This window comes from Protopterus annectens, chromosome 5.part1, assembly GCF_019279795.1.
Source record: "Protopterus annectens isolate FY-2018-M chromosome 5.part1, PAN1.0, whole genome shotgun sequence".
Classification (NCBI taxonomy): Eukaryota; Metazoa; Chordata; order Ceratodontiformes; family Protopteridae; genus Protopterus; species Protopterus annectens.
Window position 1 is genome coordinate 581208166 of NC_056736.1, and position 22784 is coordinate 581230949.

Sequence of the window (22784 nt, forward strand, 5' to 3'; positions counted from 1 at the left end):
TAGGGCCTGACGCCCTTTAGAGTAGAAGCCATTTGGATTTATCACGGTCTGTGAGGAACTGCAAGAGAAAAAGGCTTCAGATTATCCTTGCCTATGAGGAAGTATAAAGTGAAGGCGAATTGGAGCCTAGTGTCTTGTGAGGTCTATCGTAAGTACTGTTCATTTGTTTTAGCCAGCTCTTTTGTCAGAGCCATATTTGAAGGGAGAATACTCCATCTGATTGTAAAGAAAATTGCATTTACATTAATTTGCAAAGTCTGCAGTGTGTGAACATGTACCAGAGAGATCTGACTAAATACTGTGGACTGAACTTTCTGTCCAAACTTCATTTTTCCCCTTTTTGTTTTGTTTCTTATAATTTTAGTCTGGAATCCATACATATATTATCTTTGTGTATATATGGGTCTACTTCTATTCAATGAAAACACGTCTCTTTGAAGAGCAGAAGTACGAACCCATTTCAGCGAAAGTGCACTTAACCGAAAGTGCACATTCGTAAACACTGGTTCACTAAACTAGGCATAAAAAAAAAAAACACTGCAAACACGCTTTTGCAGGGAGGGCAAGGCCCCCTGGCACCCCCCCACTACTTATATATTCTAGCTCCGAGATTGCACTAAAGTGGGGAAATGGGTATATTTCCTTATCCCCACTGTACCGTGTTTTTTGTGTCCGGTTCAGTGAACTGGTTTTCACGAAAGTGCACTACCTTTGGTTAAGTGCACTGTCGCTGAAGTGGGTTCGTACTTCTGCTCTTTGAAGAAACATGTTGTCGTTGAACAGAAGTAGACCCATATATTATATTAAATATACAGTGGATATAAAAAAATGCCAGGTTTTTGTGATATAAAAAAAATTAGATGCCAGTAAATCATTTCAGAACTTTTCCCACCTTTAATGTGACCTATAAACCTCTACAATTCAACTGAAAAACAAATCTGTTAGGGGAAAAAATAAAAAAAATGTACAATAAGCTGGTTGCATAAGTTTGCACACCCTTAAACTGTTGCAACACCTTTTGATTTAATTACAGCATTCAGTCGTCTTGGGTACAGACCTGCCATCAAGTAAAGAGACCCTGATTAACCCCAAATAAAGTTCAGCTGTCCTAGTAGGACTTTCCTGACATTTACTCAGTTGCTTGCTAAAGCAAAAGTCATGGTTCGCAGAGAGCTTACAAAGCATCAAAGGGATTTCATTGTTGAAAGTTATCAAGTCAGGAGAAGGGTACAAAAAAATTTCCACAGGATTGGATATGCCATGGAACACAATGAAGACAGTCTCCAAAAAATGGCGACAATATGGGACAACAGTAATGTTGCAAAGAACTGGGCGCCCCTCCAAAATTGATGAAAAGACGAGACGAAAACTGGTTGGAAAGGCTGCCAAGAGACCTACAACAACACTGAAGGAGCTGCAGGAATTTCTGGCCAGTACTGGTTGTATACTACATGTGACAATCTCCTGTATTCTCCATATCTCTGGGCTGTGGGGTAGGGTTGCAAGACGGAAGCCTTTTCTTACACAGAAAAACATCCAGGCCCGGCTAAAATTTGCAAAACAATACATCGTCTTCCAAAAGCATGTGAGAAAATGTGTTATGCTCTGATGAGACCAAGGTTGAACTTTTTGGCCACAATTCCAAAAGGTAAGTTTGGTGCAAAAACAACATTTTGCATCATCAAAAGAACAACATCCCCACGGTGAAGCATGGTGGTGGCAGTATCATGCTTTGGGGTTGCTTTTCTTCAGCTGGAACTGGGGATTTAGTCAAGGTGAAGGGAATTATAAACACTTCCAAATACCAGTCACTTTTGGCCCAAAACCTTCAGGCATCTGCTAGAAAGCTGAAGAGGAATTTCACCTTTCAACACGACAATGACCCCAACCATACACCCAAATCAACAAAAGAATGGCTCCACCGGAAGAAAATTAAAGTTTTGGAATGGCCCAGCCGGAGCCCAGACCTAAATCCAGTAGAAAATCTGTGGGGTGACCTGAAGAGGGCTGTGCACAAGAGATGCCCTCGCAATCTGACAGATTTGGAGTGCTTTTGCAAGAAAGTGTGTGCAAATATTGCCAAGTCAAGATGTGCCTTGCTGATAGACTCCTACCCAAGAAGACTGAATGCTGTAATTATATCAAAACGTGCTTCAACAGAGTATTACTTTAAGGGTGTGGACACATGTTCTTTGTGTTTCACTGTTGCAGTCATCACACTTGGGTAATCTTCCTGCAGGTAGCAGTCAGTCTGCCGGAATACCAGAGACTTAGTATTTCTGCATCGGTTGCTGTCACTCCAGGTCTGCGTCAGGTCATCAGGGGTATAAAAACAGGCAGCCGATGCCATTACATCAGTCTTTCTTGCCAAGGAGCCCGAAGCAGAAGCAGTGCGCATGAGTGCCAGTTGGCTGCTATCTGAGTTTTCGTTTACGAATTGAATCATCCTGAAGTCTTAAGCTAAGTACCCCATTGGGGATCCTGTTTTCGTGCTCTAACCGATGTCAGAAAAAGTTAACAATTGTCTTGCCTGTGGAAAGCAAATACCACACCGAGATTTCCATTCTTACTGCGCCTGTCTAGGCCCAGACCACGACGTACCTCGCTGCAGTTTTTGTGCCTTGTTCAATGCCCAAACTATTCGTCGTCGGGCCCTTATTGTCGCTAAATACTTTCGTTCTCGATCTTCGTATTCTGAAATGGCTTTGGTAAGCCATCCGACTACTGATGTTCCGAAAAAACATCAGGATAAAGACAGAGACGGACCACACAGGTCCAAAGCTGCCGACAATGCTTCTGTTAAGCTTTTGCAGCCCCTGATCCCTGCTTCACTGGATTTGCAGGCCTCTAACAAGACCCGTATGGAGTCCGGTATGCTATGAGACTCTTCTTCGACTATGGAACCTGCGGATGTCTGTACCTTAGATGGGTCCGGAGCCACTGAGCAGGTACCGGCTTCTGAGGAAGTTCTTTGCACTGCCGATATTCAACACAAACCGACAACTTTTGCATCTTCAGTTCTGTCTGAAACTTCCAAGTTTCTAAGGCCAAGAGTACACGCTACACCTAGAAAACAGACCACCAAAGAGCATGCACCTGCTCCCTTGCCACAATCTCAAATGCTTAAAATGGCAGAAGACCTTATTATGCTAATTAGGGGAAGTCAGCCTTCCCCTGCTAAGAGAGAGACTTGCCCCTGCAGCTTCAACCGACCAAGAGTCCGACGACTCTGAGGTATCTGATCATGAAGACATGCCCGTATCTGCTTATGAGGATTCAGATGCAGAGGAATCCATTCCCTCTGCCCTCTCCTCCATAGGATTTTTCTTTTGCTGAAACATTACATACTTTAAGAGAGCATTTCCTTTGGGAATGGCAAAACTATCCTCATTTTAAAAAGAGACTCAGAGAATTTCTAGATTTGCCACAGCATAGGCCTTTAGCAATACCCCCAGTCCTGGAAGTTGTGGATGAAGTACCTCACAAAGAGGATTACTGGCCTCAAACAAATGCCCTACACTGACCGCCTCAGAAAACTCCAGCTTTACTCTGTAGCATATCGCCTACTCCGAGGTGATCTTTGCCTAACATATAAAGCTATGTCAAACCCAGAGCTGTTGGACATGCTACATCTAAAGAAATCCCAATCCCCCCGAGCTACACGCTCTAGGGACCTAGACCTTGTCACCACAATAAACAGGACACACTGGAAGGATCGATTCCTGTCCCAGAAACTTCCTATACTCTGGAACAAGCTACCCATCTATGTCAAAAGCAATGTTCATTAGCACTCCAAGAAAAATCTTGATGAGTGGATGGGAAATAGGAAATACACCCCTGGGATCACTTCTGTGTCTCTGCTGGACAGTGGCACAGGAAAAAAACTTTCTTGGGTAGCCTAAGCTATGGAACCTTGCTGGCTAGGCTTACGTAGGCCCTTGGGCTAGTACCTACCTATGAACCTATGTCTTTATGGAATCCAGTCTTAATCCTGATACTTTACACCCTGCTCCTAGGAAACCAGACAGGTACTACAGAGTACCTGACTCTCACAAATTCCTTTTCAAAAATCCTACTGCTGACCCAGAGATCATCTCCCAGGGGCCTAAAGGTATCAAAGCAACTACAGCTAAGAATCCCACCCCTTCCGACAGGGATTCCGGAGCTTTGGACAGATGAGGTAAGAAAGTATGTACCTCTGCAAGTCTCGCCATTAGGGCTTTGAATTGTCAGTTGAAGTACCAACAACATATTATGGAACTTATTAAACAAAAAATAGCAACCTTTCCAGACTGTGCAGAAAATAAAGAAATGCAAGAGCTTATGCATTCTGTAAGCCTAGTCAGCAAGCAAAATATGGGCCAGATGGAGAGCCACTAAGAGCTCTGCTGACCACCTATATTTTAAACAGATAAGAAATGCAGCCAAAAATGACATTATCTTAGACAAGAAAAACTACTATCTCCACCTTCAACAATCACACCCAAATAACCCTAAAAAGTTTTGGTCAGGCATTAATAAACTTCTCCATCCAGGACATACCAAAACTCCAGCCCCATCTTCAGTTCCCCATAATAACCCATTGCAAATAGCTGATGCCTTTAATAATTACTTCACAGAAACTATACAAACTCTTGCAAACACAATATCTCCCATTTCCCCCAGCACTTTACAAAACACAAACAGTTTAGTGCCTCCAACCGTACAACATCTTTATCTGCAAACTCCTTCAAAAACTCAAACCTTGCACCCCTTCTGCCGACCACCTGCCAGCAGAATACCTTCAAATAGCTTCCAAAGTCATAGCATATCCCATATCCATCCTTATAAACCGAACAATCATAGAAGGTTACATCCCATCCATATGGAAAGTCTATATAATCCATTAGCCAAAATAATGGAAAAATGTATTCATCAACTACTCCAACATCTGCTCCTCAATAACTTATTTACCAACTGTCAGCACGACTTCAGGCCCTTTCATAGTACAACTACCGCCCTTCTATCTTTTACTGACTGTATTAGCAAGAATCGAAATAATAACTCTCTATCTTCTGCACTATTCATTGACCTATCGAAAGCCTTTGATATGGTTAACCATGACTTACTAATCAATGTCCTAAAAGCTCTCTTGACCCACAAGCAATACTTTGGTTTACATCCTATCTAAAAAATAGACAACAAGCAGTGCTCTGGGACAATCATCTCTCCACACCCTTCCCTGTTAACATTGGAGTCCCTCAAGGCTCTATCCTCGGCCCTCTTCTATTTTCCATCTTTATTAATGATCTAAATACTGTTGTTCCTCAAGCCACATGCATACAATACGCTGATGATTCTACTTTAATGTACTGCTAAATCATCAATCTCTCTCTCTTCACCCTACCAAGCAGTTTTTTTAACACCATGAAAAAATTGGTTCACCCATCTACACTCCTCCTCAACCCTAAAAAAACAAAATTATTACTTTTTGCCCCCACTCAAAAGTCACCCAGAGCTCCACTTCACAATTTTCTCTAACAATGGAACTACTATTTCCCCTGACACTACTACATGTCTACTGGGCATAACCATAGATAATAGCCTCGGCTCCGACGAACATATCAACAATACTATACAGACTGTCAATAAAAAACTAGGCTCCCTGTATAGAATCAAACCCTTCCTCACACCACTAGCTAAAACCTCCATTGCCCAGACTCACCTAACTTCTACTCTATTCTATGCTTCCGCCATATACATCAATCTATCAAAACACAATCTAACCATCTACTGTATAAGCAACTATCTCACATAATATTCTTCATCAAACAATACCCCAATCCTCTCTAACCTGATCTCCCCATATAGAAATCTTGCAACACTTAGCTCAGCAAATAAGCTATTAATCTCAATATTAAATCAAACAAGCTGGGACTGCTTTTACTAACATTGTGGGTAAAATCTGGAACAATCTTCCACACCACTGTTCAAGAAACATCTCAAAGAACATCTGAAATTTCATTGTCCCTGTCTACAGCTTTAATCAATAGAATCTAACCTTATTCTAGCCCTTGTGATTATTGCCTCCTTCTGCTCTCTCTTTCTCAGACCTAGTAATCATTACTTCAGAATTCTGAGTGTCCTTGTACTCAATTGTATGTTTAACCTTGCACAGCCTTGCACAGACTATTATTATCTGAAAAAATTGTTTTGATTCTCTCTTATCTCTTTCTTTCTTTTGTATTTTTGAATTTAGTCATTTTTTTAATTGTAATCTTTTTTTTTTGTAATTTTACTACTGAACATACTCTGGGCCTCTCTACTGAAAATGGACATGTATCCAGCTAGACTAGCCCAGCCAACAAATGTAAAATAAAAATAAATAAATAAATAAATACATTGCAGTGTGGCTTTGATGCCCTAGAAACATCTTGCAGGGAAGCAGTCACTGGTTCTGTACTGAGAAGGCATTCTTGGCTTAAGGAGCAGACCTTGCCAGACCATGTCAAATCAAAGTTATTAGACGCTCCTTTGAACAAGAACAATCTTTTTGGCACCAAAGCAGAAGAGGTTCTTAAAAAGATGAAAGAAAAAGCTAAATCTTTGCAGACAGACCAAGAATTCTTACAAGTATAGCATCCTAGATCCAGTAGGCAATGCCCCTCGAAGCATTGGTCCTTTCCAACCCTCTTAAGGCCACCTCAAACTAGACCCAGGGGAAACAGATCCCCCAGACCACACTCTCAGGGTATGCAGAGATCTAAGCAATGGAGTGCCTCCACCTCCAAAGCAGGGATTGCTAATCCACCCCCTTATGGAAAGAATTCATAATGACTTCTCTACTCTACTCCCCACCTCTGCCTAACTACTTGTGCCCCTAGGAGGAAAACTCACCCTTAGTGTAGAAAACTGAATGTCCATCACTAAAGACCGATGGGTCCTCAACATTGTATCCCAGGGGTACAAAGTTTACTTCCACTCTCTGCCAATTCCAAAAGGATTCCCAGACCTTCCTCCAAACCAGTGGGCAGAGGCACAAAACCAATTTCTATCCCTGCTCGCTATCAGGGCAATTCAACCTGTTCCGGTGGAACAGATAGGTCAAGGATTCTATTCCAGACTTTTCCTGGTACCCAGAAAAGAGGGCTCTTGGCACCCAATCCTAGATCTTTCAGTTCTCAACACCTTCCTGGTGGTACCAAAATTCAAAATGCTCACCCTGCAGCAGCTTCTACCTATGCTATTCAAAGAAATCTGGTTAGTCACCCTAGACTTAAAAGAAGCTTATCTGCACATCCCTAGAAGTGAGTCATGCAGGAAATCTCTACATTTCAGGGCCAGATCAATGCATTATCAGTTATCTGCACTTCCCTTTGGTTTATCCACTGCTCCCAGACTATTTACAAAATGCCTGGCTCCAGCCATTGCTTACTACAGGCAGAGAAATATCCAACTTTACCCGTACTTGGATGATTGCCTGATTCAGGCGGACAGTCAGGAATTGCTGTTGCAGCACCTGACATTTGTAAAAAACCTTCTAACATCCCTGGGGTGCACCAACAAAAAGAAATCAAAACCAGTCCCCAGTCAAAAGATTGTATTCCTGGGAACAAGCTTGGACACAGCATCCCAGATGGCATTCCTCACTTCAGAAAAATAAGCCTACCTGACCGACTATTTTACTCAAATGGCCACCAGAACCCAGCTATCCGCAAGGAAACTCCTGCAGGCCCTAGGGTCATGGCCTCATGCATGCTACTAATTCCATATGCCAGACTGCATATGAGGAAACTTCAGTGGTACTTAAAAAGTCTTTGGTGCCAACATTCTCAGGACCTGGAAATTGTCATTCATATTATACCCAGTCTAAGGACAGAGTTTCTTTGGTGGGCAGCTACGTGCAACCACAACAAGGGGCTGCCCTTTACTCAATCCCACACGCCCAGACCCTAACCACAGACGCATCAGACTATGCCTGGGGAGCACACATGGATGGCAAGTGCATTCAGGGCCACTGGAGCCCAAGTCAAATTCATCTGCACATCAACCAAAAAGAGATGCTAGCTGGGCAGCATGCTCTGACAGCTTTCAGATCCCTATTCTCACCAGGATACCTGCTAATAAAAACAGACAACACCACAGTTATGTGGTACATCAGCAAGCAGGGAGGAACCCACTCTTACCCACTCTGCAGGCTAGCCGTGGCCCTGTGGAACACTGCCTTGAACATGCAAGTCCATCTGCAAACTCAGTTCCTGCCAGGCAAACAAAATTCACTGGCAGACGACTTAAGTAGAAATCTCCTCGACCCACACGAGTGGCAATTAGAGCCCAGCACCTTCAACCCTCTGATTCAGAAATGGGAGACCCTAGAGGTGGATCTATTTGCCTACCCCCTGCAATCACCAGCTCAGCAAATTCTGCACCAGGAGCCCTCGCAGCAGGGCCTGGAAAGTGGATGCCCTATCTTTTCACTGCATAAATCTCTCAATGTATGCCTTTCCCACTCTGCCCCTTCTCTCAAGAGTATTACTCAAGATAAGACAGGACAGACCAAGGACAATTCTGATTGCCCCGGACTGGCCATCCCAGCATTGGTACCCACTCTTGTGCAGCCTGTCATTGGTACCACCCTGGCACTTACACCAGAACCCGACCCTGTTCTATCAGCAGGGAGGACAGATTTTGCATCCGCATCTGCAAACCGTAAATCTTGCAGCCTGGCTTATTCCTTGAATTCTCCCTCAACAACCCTAAGCAAGCAGGTGCTGGACGTCATTCTTGAAGCCAGAAGACCCCAGTACAAGGAAATCCTATGCAGATAAGTGGAAAAAGGTTCTGCTTCTGGATTCTTTCTACAGGAGAGGACACAACTCTGCCCTCCCTGCCTCTAATCCTGGATTACTTAGCAGATCTACTCCACAAAGGCCTGTCCTTCTCCTCCATTAAGATTCATGCGTCAGCCATTTCGGCTCATTACAACACTGAGCCACCTCTCTTCTCGCACCCTCTTATCAAACAGTTCCTGAGAGGAGCAAACAACTTAAAGACACCAAGGAGAGCACCCACCCCTGCTTGGGACCTTAACTTTGTACTGGAAAAGCTCACCCCCCCCCCTTTAAATCTGCTGTGTCAGCAGAGTTAAAATTCCTCTCTTGGCCAGAAGCAAGTCCGTTTTCCATCACTTCAGCTAGAAGAGTGTCTGAGCTACAAGCACTTATGGCTGTGGAACCCTTCATTATTTTCCATGCTGACAGGGTTTCTATTTTCCATGCTGACAGGGTTTCCCTCAGGACTAACCCTTCCTTTATGCCTAAAGTGGTGTCCAGTGTGGCTCTCAATCAATCCATCCATTTGACAACTTTCTTCCCTAATCCTCAAAGTAAAGGGGAAAGGATCCTGCACTCCTTGGACATACACAGCCAGCTCAGATTCTACCTTGATGGGACTAAGGCCTTCAGGAAATCTGACCAGTTACTAGTCAGCTTTGCAACAGGGGCAGAGGGAAAGGCCATTGCAAAGCAAACCAATTCCAAATGGATAGCACACTGCATCCATTTCTTCTACAAGCACCATGGGAAACCAACCCCTCAAGGGTCAGAACACATTCCACTAGGGCAACTTCTACATCTACAGCATTTCTCAGGGGAGTCCCTACCAGGGACATCCTGGAAGCTGCTACCTGGAGTTCTGTACACACATTCACAAAGCATTGGCAGCTGCTTATCTTTTCCAAATCCAGGGCAGGTTTTGCAGCTGCAGTCCTGCAAGGCATACTAGCCAGCCCTAACTCTTCTTGACTGCCTCCACCCTTCTTCAGCTTTGGGGATCTAACCAAGTGTGATGACTACAACAGTGAAACACGAAGAACATAGTACAGTTGTGTACACTTATGTTCGAGTGTATTCACTGTTGCAGTCCTGGTTTCCCTACCTACAACCCCCTGTTTTTTCTCTCTCTTCCCCTCTCTATAGCTATTCGTCACCCGCTCAGGGGTATTGGTATTTAATTTTTACTGGTGGTATGTTTCCCACCATAACTTAGCTCCCTATTTGGGGGGGCTCCTGACATTTGGGGCAAGAAAAACTGATGTAATGGCGTCGGCTGCCTGTTTTTATACCCCCTGATGACCTGACGTCAGACCTGGAGTGACAGCATCCGACGCAGCAATACTAAGTCTCTGGTATTCAGGCCGACTGAGGGCTACCTGCAGGCAGATGACCCAAGTGTGATGACTGCAACAGTGAATACACTCGAACATCTACATTTATGGTAAGTGTACACAACTGTACTTTATGCAACCAGCTTATTATACGTTTTTTATTTATTTATTTTTTGTTTTTTTCACCTAACATATTTGTTTTTCAATTGAATTGTACAGGTTATAGATCATATTAAAGGTGGGAAAAGTTTTGAAATTATTTATTGTGTTCTCATTTTTTTATATCACAAAAAATGGCATTAACAGAGGTGTGTACACTTTTTATATCCACTGTGTGTGTATGTATGTATGTGTGTGTGTGTGTGTGTGTATATATATATATATATATATATATATATATATATATATATATATATATATATATATGTGTGTGTGTGTGTGTATAGATATAAATAGATGTATAGATAGATGGATACACAGGTGCACACACACATACATGTAATATATATGTGTGTGTACACACACACACACAGATGTAGAGCAACAGATAATGTCATTTCAGAACGCATTTATGTGAAGTTGTTCAATCTCGCCATTCATTCTTGACTGATTGGTTCGGAGCCGGTACGGCCATATGCAAAGCTCGAGGTCTTCCAGTAGCTCAAGGCCAAGCCCCTATCCCATGATGCACTGGGAATTACCTTAGATCTAGTTTGCAGCGGCATCAGATCGTAGGTTCCAGTGCAAGCTCGGGCCAGTACAATTTAAAAAACATTTTTATTTAGCAGTTGGTTAAATAATCTTTACTAAACTTTTCATAAATAAGTTAGATAGGTAGTTAGCTTTTATAGCTTCCTTAAAGCTCCCCTTCCCATGTGTTATTTAATCTTTAAAATTTTGGCCTCATGTATTTTGGCATAGTTTTCTCTCTGTGTGTGTTTAAGTAGTTGGCCTTGTGTGTTTTGGCCTTAGTTTCTGTAGACAGCGTGTTTAAATATTCTAGTGGCTATATAGCTTTTTCTAGTTGGTTAGAATCTTTATATTCTTTAGCTCAGGCTCGTTTGTGTGTGTTTAGAGCCTAGTAGCTTTAATATGATCTGATTTGTGCATTAAAGTAGTTATGGCGGATAAGGATAAACATCCCAAGTTGGGTTTTAAAAAATGCCCGGACTGCAACCAGAAAATGTCAGTGACTGATGGACATGTTCCCTGTATGTATTGTTTAGGGGCTGTCCACTTGCAAGAGTTTTGTGCTATCTGCCATTCTTTTTCTTCACAAGAGTTGTTTGAGAGGAAAAGGAAGTTAATGGACAGGGGTATGCTTTAAACACCCCTTTCAAGAGGCTTTGAGTGACCAGGATGTGGCCAGCAAGTCCTCTAAGGACTCCAGGCACTTGAAACATTCAAAAAAGTCTGATGACTCGGCAACATCGGCTCCACAGACTTTGGAGCCGACTGTCCCTTCTTTTCGGAGCTGGCTCACAGCCTTGGAGCCGGTATCCGAAGTGCCTCAGTCACCATTGCTCCAGTCGGCACCATCACTGCATTCATCTAGATAATATGTCAGCCTTTCAGATTTGGATATGGATCGATTGGTACGGAAGCTTTTCAGGCACCAGGCCTTGCTAAATTGCTGTTGGCTCTGACCCAAGTGGCTTCGGAGCTGAAGACCACTACTCCTGCTTTGGCTACTCCTCCTCTGAGCCATATCGGCCCTTCTGAACCAGAAGAAGCAGACCTGCTGATCATGGGGCCTTTGGAGCAGAGACCTGCTCCAGTGTCCTTGGCACTGACCGGGGACTCTAGGAGCTGACACTCTTCAGTCAGATCCGGGGAGGGAAGTCGCACCGACTTGTTGGTGCTGACACTTCTTCTCTGGGTTTCAGCTCAGATGAGCTCGGCTCCTACCTAGGGCTCGGAGTCCGCTGCCTCGGTGTGGGAGGGCTTGAAGGTTCCCTCGGATCCATCGACTCCTTCCTATCAGAGCCGTGGTGCCTTTGAAGCCATGGGGAGAGCTCTGTCTCCAAAGACATCCTCGACTTCAGGTCTTGCTTCCTCATTACCCAAAGCACCTTTGTCTGCTTCTGCTTCCATCGTCCATGCTAAGCGTAGAGACCCAGAGCCTCAGGTAGCCCCACAGGGTGCCCCCTACTCTTCCGAGACCTCCCCAGAGGTTCCCCACTGAGGAGGTCCTCAGGAAGAGATTGTGCAAGAGGAGACACTTGGACTCCCCACAGGAGTCTTTAACATCTGACACTGACTTGGGTGAGTCAGAAGGGTCCCCACGGTCCCCCTCTGAGGATATCTCCTTTGCTGAGATACTTGAGATCCTTAGGCAGAGGGGTGACTGGCAGTCCAAAAGCCCTACTGAGGATGAGTCAGTTCTCCTGAAGGCTTTCGGGTCTCAACCCTCCACCTCATGGGTGTCTCCGCCCTTCGATGAGCTCATGCAGTTGGTTTCACGAAAGGTATGGGAGTCACCAGAGTCCATGGAGCCTGTCCGTAGGAGGCCTAGTAAGTTATTTCTGCCCCGCCAGACAAAACTTTCTTATCCAAAAGAGTCCCAGTTGATGCCATGGTGGTGGCGGCGGCCACCAAAAAGGAAATGTCTGAAGCTTCCTCGTCTATCCATCCATCCTCCTAATAGTCTAGGATTCTGGATAGATATGGGAAATGCATTTTCAATTCAGTGACTTTTACTCTCCATTCACTGAACTACTTAACCTTTTTTACTAGGTTGCAGAGAGATCTCCTTAAAGAGCTGGGAGATGCTCTTCAGAGTACGGTAGCTGCAGGTGCTTCTGACAAAGTTGCGGCCCAGCTTTCTACCTTAAATTCTATTGTCAACTCATCCATGCGTCTCATATCCTATGCAGCTGATGGAAAGAGTAGAGCAGCGGGTACAGGAGTCGCTCTTAGAAGACATTCCTGGATGCGCTTGTGTTCCTTCGTGGAGCCCTTCAATTCATCCCTTCGTTAACACCCCCTTTGATGGCTCATCCTTGTCTGGGCCTAAAGTGAAGGAAACCTTGACCAGGTGTGAACAGGAGGGAAAGACTCTTGTCTGCCATCGGAGTCTGTTTTTCCACCCCTACCCAACCTTATCCCAAAGGTCAAAGGGGAGGAAAAATGTGGTTCCGGAAAGCCCAAGGAGCCTTTCAGGACACATGTGGTGAACCCCCCACCTCCAGGGGCAGAGGAGGGGGTAATAGTGGAAGATGCCGCCTTCGCAGCAGGGGGGGTCCACAACATCAGGGTGACAGAGGTCACTTCTCTGGGCAACCCTATCAGTGCTCCTGAAAGGAGGCCTGACTGTCCTGCTCTGGAGGCAGTCAGGGGTCACTTATCTTTGTACCCAAATGCCTGGCAAGAAATAAAAGACAGCTAGGTACAAAGTATCATTTCCAGAGGGTACTTCATACCAATCGCCACCCCCCCCCCCGTCCAAAAGGAGAATCCTGGACGTTCCACCCAGTTACAGGGAACAAGCAACTATAGAGGTCCGAAAGTTACTACAAAAAAAGTCATCCAGCCAGCCCCAGCAGATCATACAGGATCCTGAGCTTTACTCAAGATTCTTTTTGGTTCCGAAGAAAACAGGGGACTGGAGACCTATTTTGGACCTCAGCAGACTCAACCAATATGTAAAGAAAGAAGTTTTAGATGGTCACGCTTCAGTCTATTCTTTCTTTTTTAGGGAAAGACAATTGGATGTGCTCGATAGATCTCAAGGATGCGTACTACCACATAAAGATGACCAGGCCATCCAGAGATCACCTGTGTTTCTGTCTGGGAGCCAATCATTTTCAGTTTTGAGCCCTGCCCTTTGGTCTCACTACAGCCCCCAGAGTGTTCACCAAATGCATGGCGGTGGTCACGGCTCATCTGAGGCTTCTAGGATTCCAGGTGTTTCCGTACCTAGACGATTGGCTCCTTACCACCACCACCAGGCATCAACTTATTCAGGCAAAGGAGTACACTCTGTCACTCTGCAATCATTTAGGTATTAGTCAACTCAGAAATGTCTGCCTTGTTGCTATCGCAGCATATCGTTTTTATCGGGGCAGAGCTGGTCACCTCAACCACCACTCTAAGGTTACCAATCGAAAGAGGTTTTCTTCTGCGCCAGCATGTCAGAACATTGGTATCAAAAGACAGAGCAACAGCTGCAGAAGTTCTGAAAGTATTGGGTATAATGGGTGCAGCAATCCTAGCCATACCATTAGCAAGAATGTATATGCGGATCCTTCAATGGTTGTTGTTCACTCAATGGTCTTACCAGGAACTGCCCATGGACTACACAATATTGATCATGAGCTCTTGCAAGAAAGATCTCTAGTGGTGGTTGACGTCTCTTCATATCACTGTAGGACGCCCCTTTGTTCTACCCCCTCCAGTAGCCATTGTAACCATAGCCGCTTCCCTGATGGGGGCATTTTCAGGGAAAGACTGCCCACAGCACATGAACCGATCAGGAGTCACACTTGCATATCAATGTTCTGGCGATGAGAGCAGTACTTTTGGCGTTGCAGTACTTCCAGGACTCTGTTCCTGTAGGAACGATTGCGATTCAAACAGCTGATATGTCAGTGGTCTGGCACTTGAACAAGCAAGGGGGAGCCAGATCTTACCCCCTTTGCCGAGAAGCCCTCAGAGTTTGGCAGTGGGCTGTTTCCTCCCAGCGCTTTCTGTTGGCAGTGCACATCCGGGGGATATCCAATGTGATAGCAGTCAAGCTGAGCAGGGCAATCTTGTTGCCACACAAGTGGTCCCTCAAGAAAGAGATTGCGGACAAATTTTTCTGCAAATGGGGCCAGCCTTGCTGCGACCTTTTTCAGTCACATCAACACAAAAATGCAGAAGCTACTTTGCCCTGATTCTCCCTCCGGGAGAAGCCCTGAGGAATGCACTCCTACACGCTTGGCCCCTGGGTCTCCTCTATGCATTTCCACCAATCCCATTAATACCCAAAGTTCTACAGAAAGCAAAATCCTTGGAAACTACCATCACCCTTATAGCCCCTCATTGGCCTCGGCAGATTTGGTTCCCATTCCTTCAACATCATCTCTTGGAGGATCCCTGGATTTTGGACTCAGTTCCAGACCTTCTGACACATTCTTCGGGGGACCTTCATCCCTCTCTGCAGTCATTGAAGCTGACAGCTTGGCTGCTCCAGTTCCCCTCATAGCCAGGCTTTATAATTTTTCTAGTGAGACAAAACAGATTCTTTTGTATCTTAGTAAGTGGAAGAGATTTTCCATATGGGCCTCTAAGCATAATATTGATCATTACCTAGCTCCCTTGACATCCATACTAGAATTCTTGACTATTATTTTTAACAAAGGAGTGGCAGGAGCAACAGTTCGGGTCCAGTTGGCTGCTATATCTAATCTTAATCTTGAGATTGATGGGTTAAATATGTCCCACAAGTTATCCAGTGCCTTTCTCAAGGGGACGTTTCATATGAGGCCACCTGTGAAAACTCCCTATTCCCCATGGAACCTAAATTTTATGCTGTCACATATAATCTTTCCCCCGTTTGAACCAGCGTCATTTTGTGACCTAAAATATTTGTCGTGGAAAACCATTTTTCTGGTAGCTATTACTTCTGCCCGCAGAGTGTCAGAGCTTTGGGCTTTATCGATCAGCTCTCATTTGATTTTTCTTACTGACAGAGTATCACTTAAAACAAATCCATCTTTTTTGCCCAAAGTTTGTTCAGAAACCAGTATCAACCAAGTTATCGGGTTACTGGTTTTCTTCCCTAATCATTCCAACAAGTAGGAATATATGCAGTACAAACTTGATGTTCACAGACAGCTCTGATTTTATTTGGATAGAACAAAAGATATCAGGAAGTCAGATCAGCTCTCTGTTTTATTCTCTAAATCCAGAAAAGGTAGACCAGTGGTTAAAACAGCTCTCTATAAATGGTTATCTGATTGTATCACCTTTGTCTGTTCAGCTGCTAATGTTCCTTTGCAACACAAGATTAAAGCTCACTCAACCAGAGCAGTTTCTACATCCTCTGCGTTCCAAGCCAAATTGCCCCTTGATAACATTTGTGCAGCAGCCACTTGGTCAAAACCTCATACCTTTATCACTCATTACAAAGTTGATAAGGTCTCTAGGGACAGGACTTCATTTGGGTCTACGGTCCTGAAGAATGTACTCCCATGAGCCACCCGAGATTGATGGCGCTAGGGACGCTACCCATCAGTCAAGAATGAACGGCGAGGTTGAACAACTTCACATTAAGAAGTTATGTACTCACCATAACATTCCATGTGAGTTGTTCATCTCGCCTTCATTCTTACGCCCCTCCCTCCTGGCTGATAGCTGACCTAGATGTTGGTCTCATCCTGGTTGCTCAATGTCTTCTTCCTTTCCACAGGGGCATAGCTAATTTATATGTTGTAGTACATGCAGCAAATAAGATCTGAGGTAATTCGCAGTGCATCATGGGATAGGGGCTTGGCCTCGAGCTACTGGAAGACCTCGAGCTTTGCATATGGCTGTACCGAAGCCGATGGATCGGCTCCAAACCCATCAGTCAAGAATGAAGGCGAGATGAACAACTCACATGGAATGTTATGGAGAGTACATAACTTCTTATTTTTTTATGTCACTCATAGTACTGTTTATTAGCTTCATACTGTAACTTAAGATTCTTTTTTTTGACAGTTAAAGAGAAGGGAGACTCAAAACTCCGGCAGCCTACTATTGACCTGAGCCAGATGGCAGTTCCTATTCAAATGGCCCAGGAGAAACGGCAGTCATCGGAAGGCACTTCAATAACCCTAGTTGAACCAGATATGGTCACTGAGTACATCAGTACAGGTAGACAGCTAGGAGCTTACAGTGCAGGTATATTGTTTTTCTTCAGATTCATTCTTTTACTTGTGTAAATTTTAGTGTACAGTGCTGTGGAGTGCAGAATGTTGTAGACAAAGGTAACTTTGTGATGAAATTTGGGCAAAACATGGCAAGTTCTTCCTATTTTTCCAAAGAACTGTAAATATGAAAAGTTAATGTATCCAGATTAAACATAGTAAGCTATCCTTTGATATCATCAGTCTTTATTTTTTTAGAGAGTTTTCATTTTCCTGTTTGCTCAGTAGAAGGCCTTGTATATGGTAGCAGTGTTGTGGGTTTGTAAGGCTTGTAACTTGGGAGTTTAAAAAAGGTACCATTGCAACAAATTATCTCTATTATTGTTGGGTTGGGACTAGGGTATCACATCCTTCAGGTGAGATGTTAAACTGAGGCACTGTCTTCTTGAGTTGGTGGTAGCTCAGGTGGATGTAAAATATTGCATGGCAGCTGTCAAAGAATAGGAGAAGCTCCCCGATGCCCTAGCCAAATTTCCAGTGTTAGTATAAATACCACCTCAGGTCTCCCGTGAAAAGAGGCTACTAGTCTAGTGGCACTGACTTGGTCAATAAAGGTTAAGTAAAAACTAACTAAACCAAATGATTCATCAGAAGATGGATAGTATTAGTACCACCTCCATTTCTGTTATGACTGTGAAATCTGACTCATTATAGGCTAGTAATCCATCAGTTACTTATTTGCTTGCCTGAAGCAGCAGTAATGCTGTCACTGAATCACATTGAGATCGTAGAGGCGGTGAGGACAGTACAGCATATAAGTGCTGGTTTCCAGATAGGATACTGTTGTATACTGCACATCACACTGGTGTTATACAACCCTTCATGTAGTTCAGGACAGTCCAACACCTTGCACAAATGAAATGCAAAGTTTGGCTGTTTTAGTATCCATGTTATGCTTTTCACTTAAACTCCTGCATCAAGTTCGTGTTGGGCTTTAGGTTAGTGTTTTATCTTGCATCATATTTACTCACAGAATGCATCTTTTTAGTAAAGCTCTGTGGTGCCGTGTATATGGAAAGAGTCCGGCTGTGTCTTCCCAGAGAATGATACTTTGACTTCTGATTATTTATTTCTGTATGTACAACACATGTTTGTGTGTGTTCCTTTTAGGGCTGGGAGAAGATTGGATTATGCCAACCGATATAAGTGTTGGTTTCAGCTTTTTCAGTGATTTTATCTGTTTTTTTTTTTTTTGTTTTTTTGTTTTTTTTTTTGTTTTGTTTTTTACAATGCATACTGCAACCTTGTCCTAGTTTTCTGAGGTGATTAGAGTTGCCCTTACGATCTATATCTTGTTACTGTCTTCACAGAAATTAAGATCTGATAAGGAGAAATCCCTCTCTAGTAACCAGTAGGTCTGTTTGCCACAAGTGTTAGGATTACTTACAGGTTAAAACTTCCACATGCAATCAGGAACCCCCCCCCCCCATTCAGTCATGCCCGAGTCGTATGTTCCCTTTCTCTCATTCTTAATTTCTTCCCTGCCATGCTAGCAGTTAATCACAAAAATGGTCTCAGACTACCTTTTTCTTTAGATTGTAAAAGATTTGGAAGTATTTATGGAGTTTTCTGCTGCTCAAGATTTGTTTGAATGAATGCTCCTTTTCTAATTTTTCTGTTTTCTTACTGATGTTACTGTTTCTGTAGCGTTTTTCTTTTCAGTACCTGCTGCTTATTTTCCTAACTAAGCCATTAGCTATGTTGATTCACATAGCCAAGACCACTGTTAAAGAAGTGCGCCTGCAGCAGGGCAGTTTAATCCACCATTAGACACACTTCATATGATTTGTTTGAGAAAAGAGCATACTGCTGCCTGTTCAGTGCCCCGGGTTCAGTTAAGGAAGAAGAAAAAGGTGTCAACGCAAGCTGCAAAATTTCTTAAGCAAGCCCTCTCAGTCAAATTGACAAGTCTGTACTAACCCTGTCCATCCATGCTGTGTTTATTGGACCTATTTCCAGATGTTGAAAAAAGCCATTTTATAAAAGTAATAGTGCCCAATGTTCTCCTCTCAGAAAGCACCTTCAGTGGTACGGAATGAAACAGAGGTAATTTCCACCCACAATTAACTGCCCTAAGAAGATCCTTGGTACTTTTATAGTGCAGTCGAACGTCCCCCTAGACGTACCCCTTATTGTTGCAAATTCTTCTTCTCAAGCAAATCTTATTTATACACCCTCCTTTCATGGTAGTGAGCTGTGAGATATTTGCAAAGGAGATTGTCGCAGCACTTTCTAAAACGTTGTGTACACTGTAGCCAGCCTCCATGGCACAGGGGCGCCATGTCGTCATTCATCTAGGTCACAAGCTGACTTTCTGTTCCCATAATTGGAATTTCTTTTCTGCTTTAATCCTGTTGCTGGTCATATTTCTCTTTCTTGTTTGCACACAAACACACACACACACACACACACACACACACACACACACACACACACACAGCGGGCCACACCTAGTTGTAGCTAAACAAACTTGTGTTGCTTTTTCATTCTCTGCTGGCTTGGTTGGCTGGTTCTGAAGTTTACTATGCTACTGCAGATATCCTCCAGCATTGATTTTTCCTCAGTAAATTCTGTCTCTTTCGGCTTTTCCTGGTTAAGGGTCACCACAGCAGATTACCTTGTCCGCTCATAGTGTCTGTAAATGATGCTTACATTTTTTTTTTTTGTGGGATTGAATTACTTGTTTACAGGTTGATTTCGGCTCCCACCCACAAGAGTTCCCCCTTAATTTGGGGGTAAGTTGGATATGTGGAATGTGAATTGGTGTGCGTTCAAAATCTCTGCAGTTGAGGAGGGAAAGCGTTTAGAGTGAATGAAAGGTGGATCATGCTTGTCATGCTGGTAACCTAGTGACCAGCGCAGGGCACCAGGTGCCCCCACATTTGATTGCTCGATACTAAAGAGCAAGGAAGGCAACAGTTGTAGTAGTCACCAAAGCAGAGGTCCAAGTTTGGGAAGAATTTGGTAAGACCTTGGCAAATAGAAGAATTTCTGGTAAACCACCTGGTAACTGTACGTGCGTATGTGTGTGCAGGTGCACACATGTCTGTGTGTGTGTGTGTGGGTCACGCATCTGTGTGTGGGGTGGGGGGTTGCATTACCCAGAATATTCATAGCAAGGGTGAAGAAATGCTTTTTGCTGTGGAAGATTGTCAGGCAAGAGATGGGAGGAACGGCTGCATGAAATGTAGTGTAGTAGTGACACTAAAAAGTGCAGTCATGAAACTTCAGTTTAGCATCTGCAAATGGACAAGTTATCCACCTGTATTCTGCAAATTAATTTTCCAGTATAATATCCCCACCCCTTAAACTTGAGTAGATCTTTTGTGCATCTGAATAGGAAGGCATGATCTGAAGTAGTTAACTTCATTTGATCAGCAACCTGTGGGTATCGGATCTGACCTCGGATCCGAGCCGGCAGCTTTCCAAGCTAAAGATCCGAGCTCTAAGCTCCTCCCCCCTTACCCATAATACCCTGCTACCTACCTCCAGCCCCCAGATCACATTTGCGGCGGCTTCTGAAGCATTAGGGACAAGCTCTTAGCGTTTTAGGTGAGAGGAATTTAGGAGTATTTTCTTAGATAAATAGTGTTTTTCGGTGTGTGTGTGTGTGTGTGTGTGTTTGTGTGCGTGTGTGTATGTATAGTAAGCCCATAGTTTAGTTAAACTGAGTTTTTGTTATACTTTGTGGTAAATTAGTATTTTTCCCTTCCCCTTACTGAGTGTCAGGGCGTGTGCTTGTGTGTGCTGGCCGAGGACCCTAAGGCCATTTTTTCAAAATGTGCTGAGTGTGGTCATAAGCTGTCCCCAGCGGATGGCCACACTCAGTGCGTTCTTTGCCTGGGAGTAGCCCACTTAACATCGGGCTGCCAGATTTGTGCAGCGTTTAACCCCCGGGCTCTGAGGGACAAGAGAAACAAGCTAATCCTGGCGGGACTCTTGCACCCGGATTCTTCTTCCTCCTCCTCTCCCTCAGTGGCGCCAGTCGTGGCTGTGGCTGTCCAGCCTTCAGCTCCCCCTCCCCTGGCTGGGACTCAACCTCCCGCTGCTTCCCAGGGAGAGGGGGACTCTTCCAGTAAAGAGAAGAGACATAAAGAGAAGGAGAGGGATAGACACAAGAGCCATAAGCGGCAGGCCGAATCAGTTCCTTCGGTGCCGCCAGCTAAATTGACTTGTTCCCCTGTGACGGTTTCCAGGTCTTCCCCCTCTCGGCTCCATTCTCCACGCTTCTCCCCGGAGCCGGAGGAGGAGTCCCGGTCACCTTCGAGGTTGTCTAGGCGGCCTTCCCGTCCTGCCTCGACGACTTCTTCCAGGTCTACCAGGAGTCTGTCCAACGCAGATATGGACCGGATGATGCGTCGATTCCTGCAGGCCCAGGTGCAAATGGGAGCCCTCCTGCAAACAGTGAAAGATTTCTTACAGGTACAACCTCCACGTTTCAGTAGAAATTGGCCTTCCAAAAATTGGTCCTTTCCAGCCACGGACAGACCCCAAAGAGGTAGATACAGGCGCCCGAGGGGCAGAGGGCAATCTCAAGGATCGTTTAGAGGCAGACAATGGCAAGCTCCTGCACAAAGAGGTGGTGAGGATAGTTCACAGCCATTCAGAAAGCAGACCCAATGACTTTCCCCTTTGCATGCCAAGCAAGGCTCAAATGGCAGTACCTTTAGGCGGAAAACTGGCATTATTTTCGAAAAATTGGCATATTGTCACAAAAGACAAATGGATGCTGGACATTATAAACAGAGGCTGCAGATTCCATTTTCAGACCCTTCCAAAAATGAGAGGCATGCCAAACCTGCCACACAATCAAAGGGCAGAGGCACAAAAACAAATTTCAGATCTCATGGACATGAAAGCTATTCAGGAGGTACCTACACAAGAACAAGGTCAAGGTTTTTACTCCAGACTATTCCTGGTACCAAGGAAGGGAAAAGATTGGAGACCTATTTTGGACCTATCCATCCTAAACACATTTTTACTTGTGCCAAAATTCAAGATGCTCACATTACAGCAGCTTCTTCCCATGCTGGGCAAGGAGTCTTGGCTGGTAACATTGGACCTCAAGGAGGCATACCTGCATGTCCCAATCAGACAAGATTGCAGAAGATACCTCAGATTTCTTGCAGGTTCAACCCATTATCAATTCTCTGCATTGCCCTTTGGCTTATCTACTGCCCAGAGTATTCACGAAATGCCTGGCATCAGTAATTGCCTACTGCAGACTTCAAGGGATACAAATATACCCATATTTGGACGACTGCCTGATCCAAGCGGACAGCAAGCACATACTTCTGAAACATCTGGCTTTTGTAATAATGTTGTTGAATTCTCTGGGATACACAGTCAACAAAAAGAAATCAAGGCTAATACCCTCTCAAACAATAATTTTCCTGGGTGCCAACTTGGACACACACACCCAGATGGCCTACCTCACGCCAGAGAAACAGGGGCAACTAACTCAATACTTCAGAAAACTAGCAAATTTCACCAGGCTGACTGCAAGGAAAATCCTGCAGGCTCTGGGATTCATGGCATTTTGCATCCTACTAATCCCATGTGCAAAGCTGCATATGAGGAAACTTCAATGGTACCTGAAAAACCTATGGTCTCAACACAGCCACAGTTTGGAAACAATAATACCACTGATTCCATGTCTTCAAAAGGAATTTCTGTGGTGGGCTCAAGCATGCCAAAGAAACACAGGTCTCCCATTCTGCAAGCCTCAAGCAAATCAAGTCATCACA

General features: G+C 44.3%; 1 protein-coding gene across 1 annotated transcript in view; it reads left to right on the forward strand.

The window, feature by feature from the left end:
- The window catches only part of EMSY (EMSY transcriptional repressor, BRCA2 interacting), a 1287433-nt gene that overhangs the window by 989631 nt on the left and 275018 nt on the right, over positions 1–22784 (forward strand). Inside the window, exon 15 of the mRNA XM_044072832.1 lies at positions 16829–17011. Within this exon, the coding sequence (XP_043928767.1) occupies positions 16829–17011 (183 nt within the window). The remainder of the gene's footprint in view (positions 1–16828; positions 17012–22784) is intronic.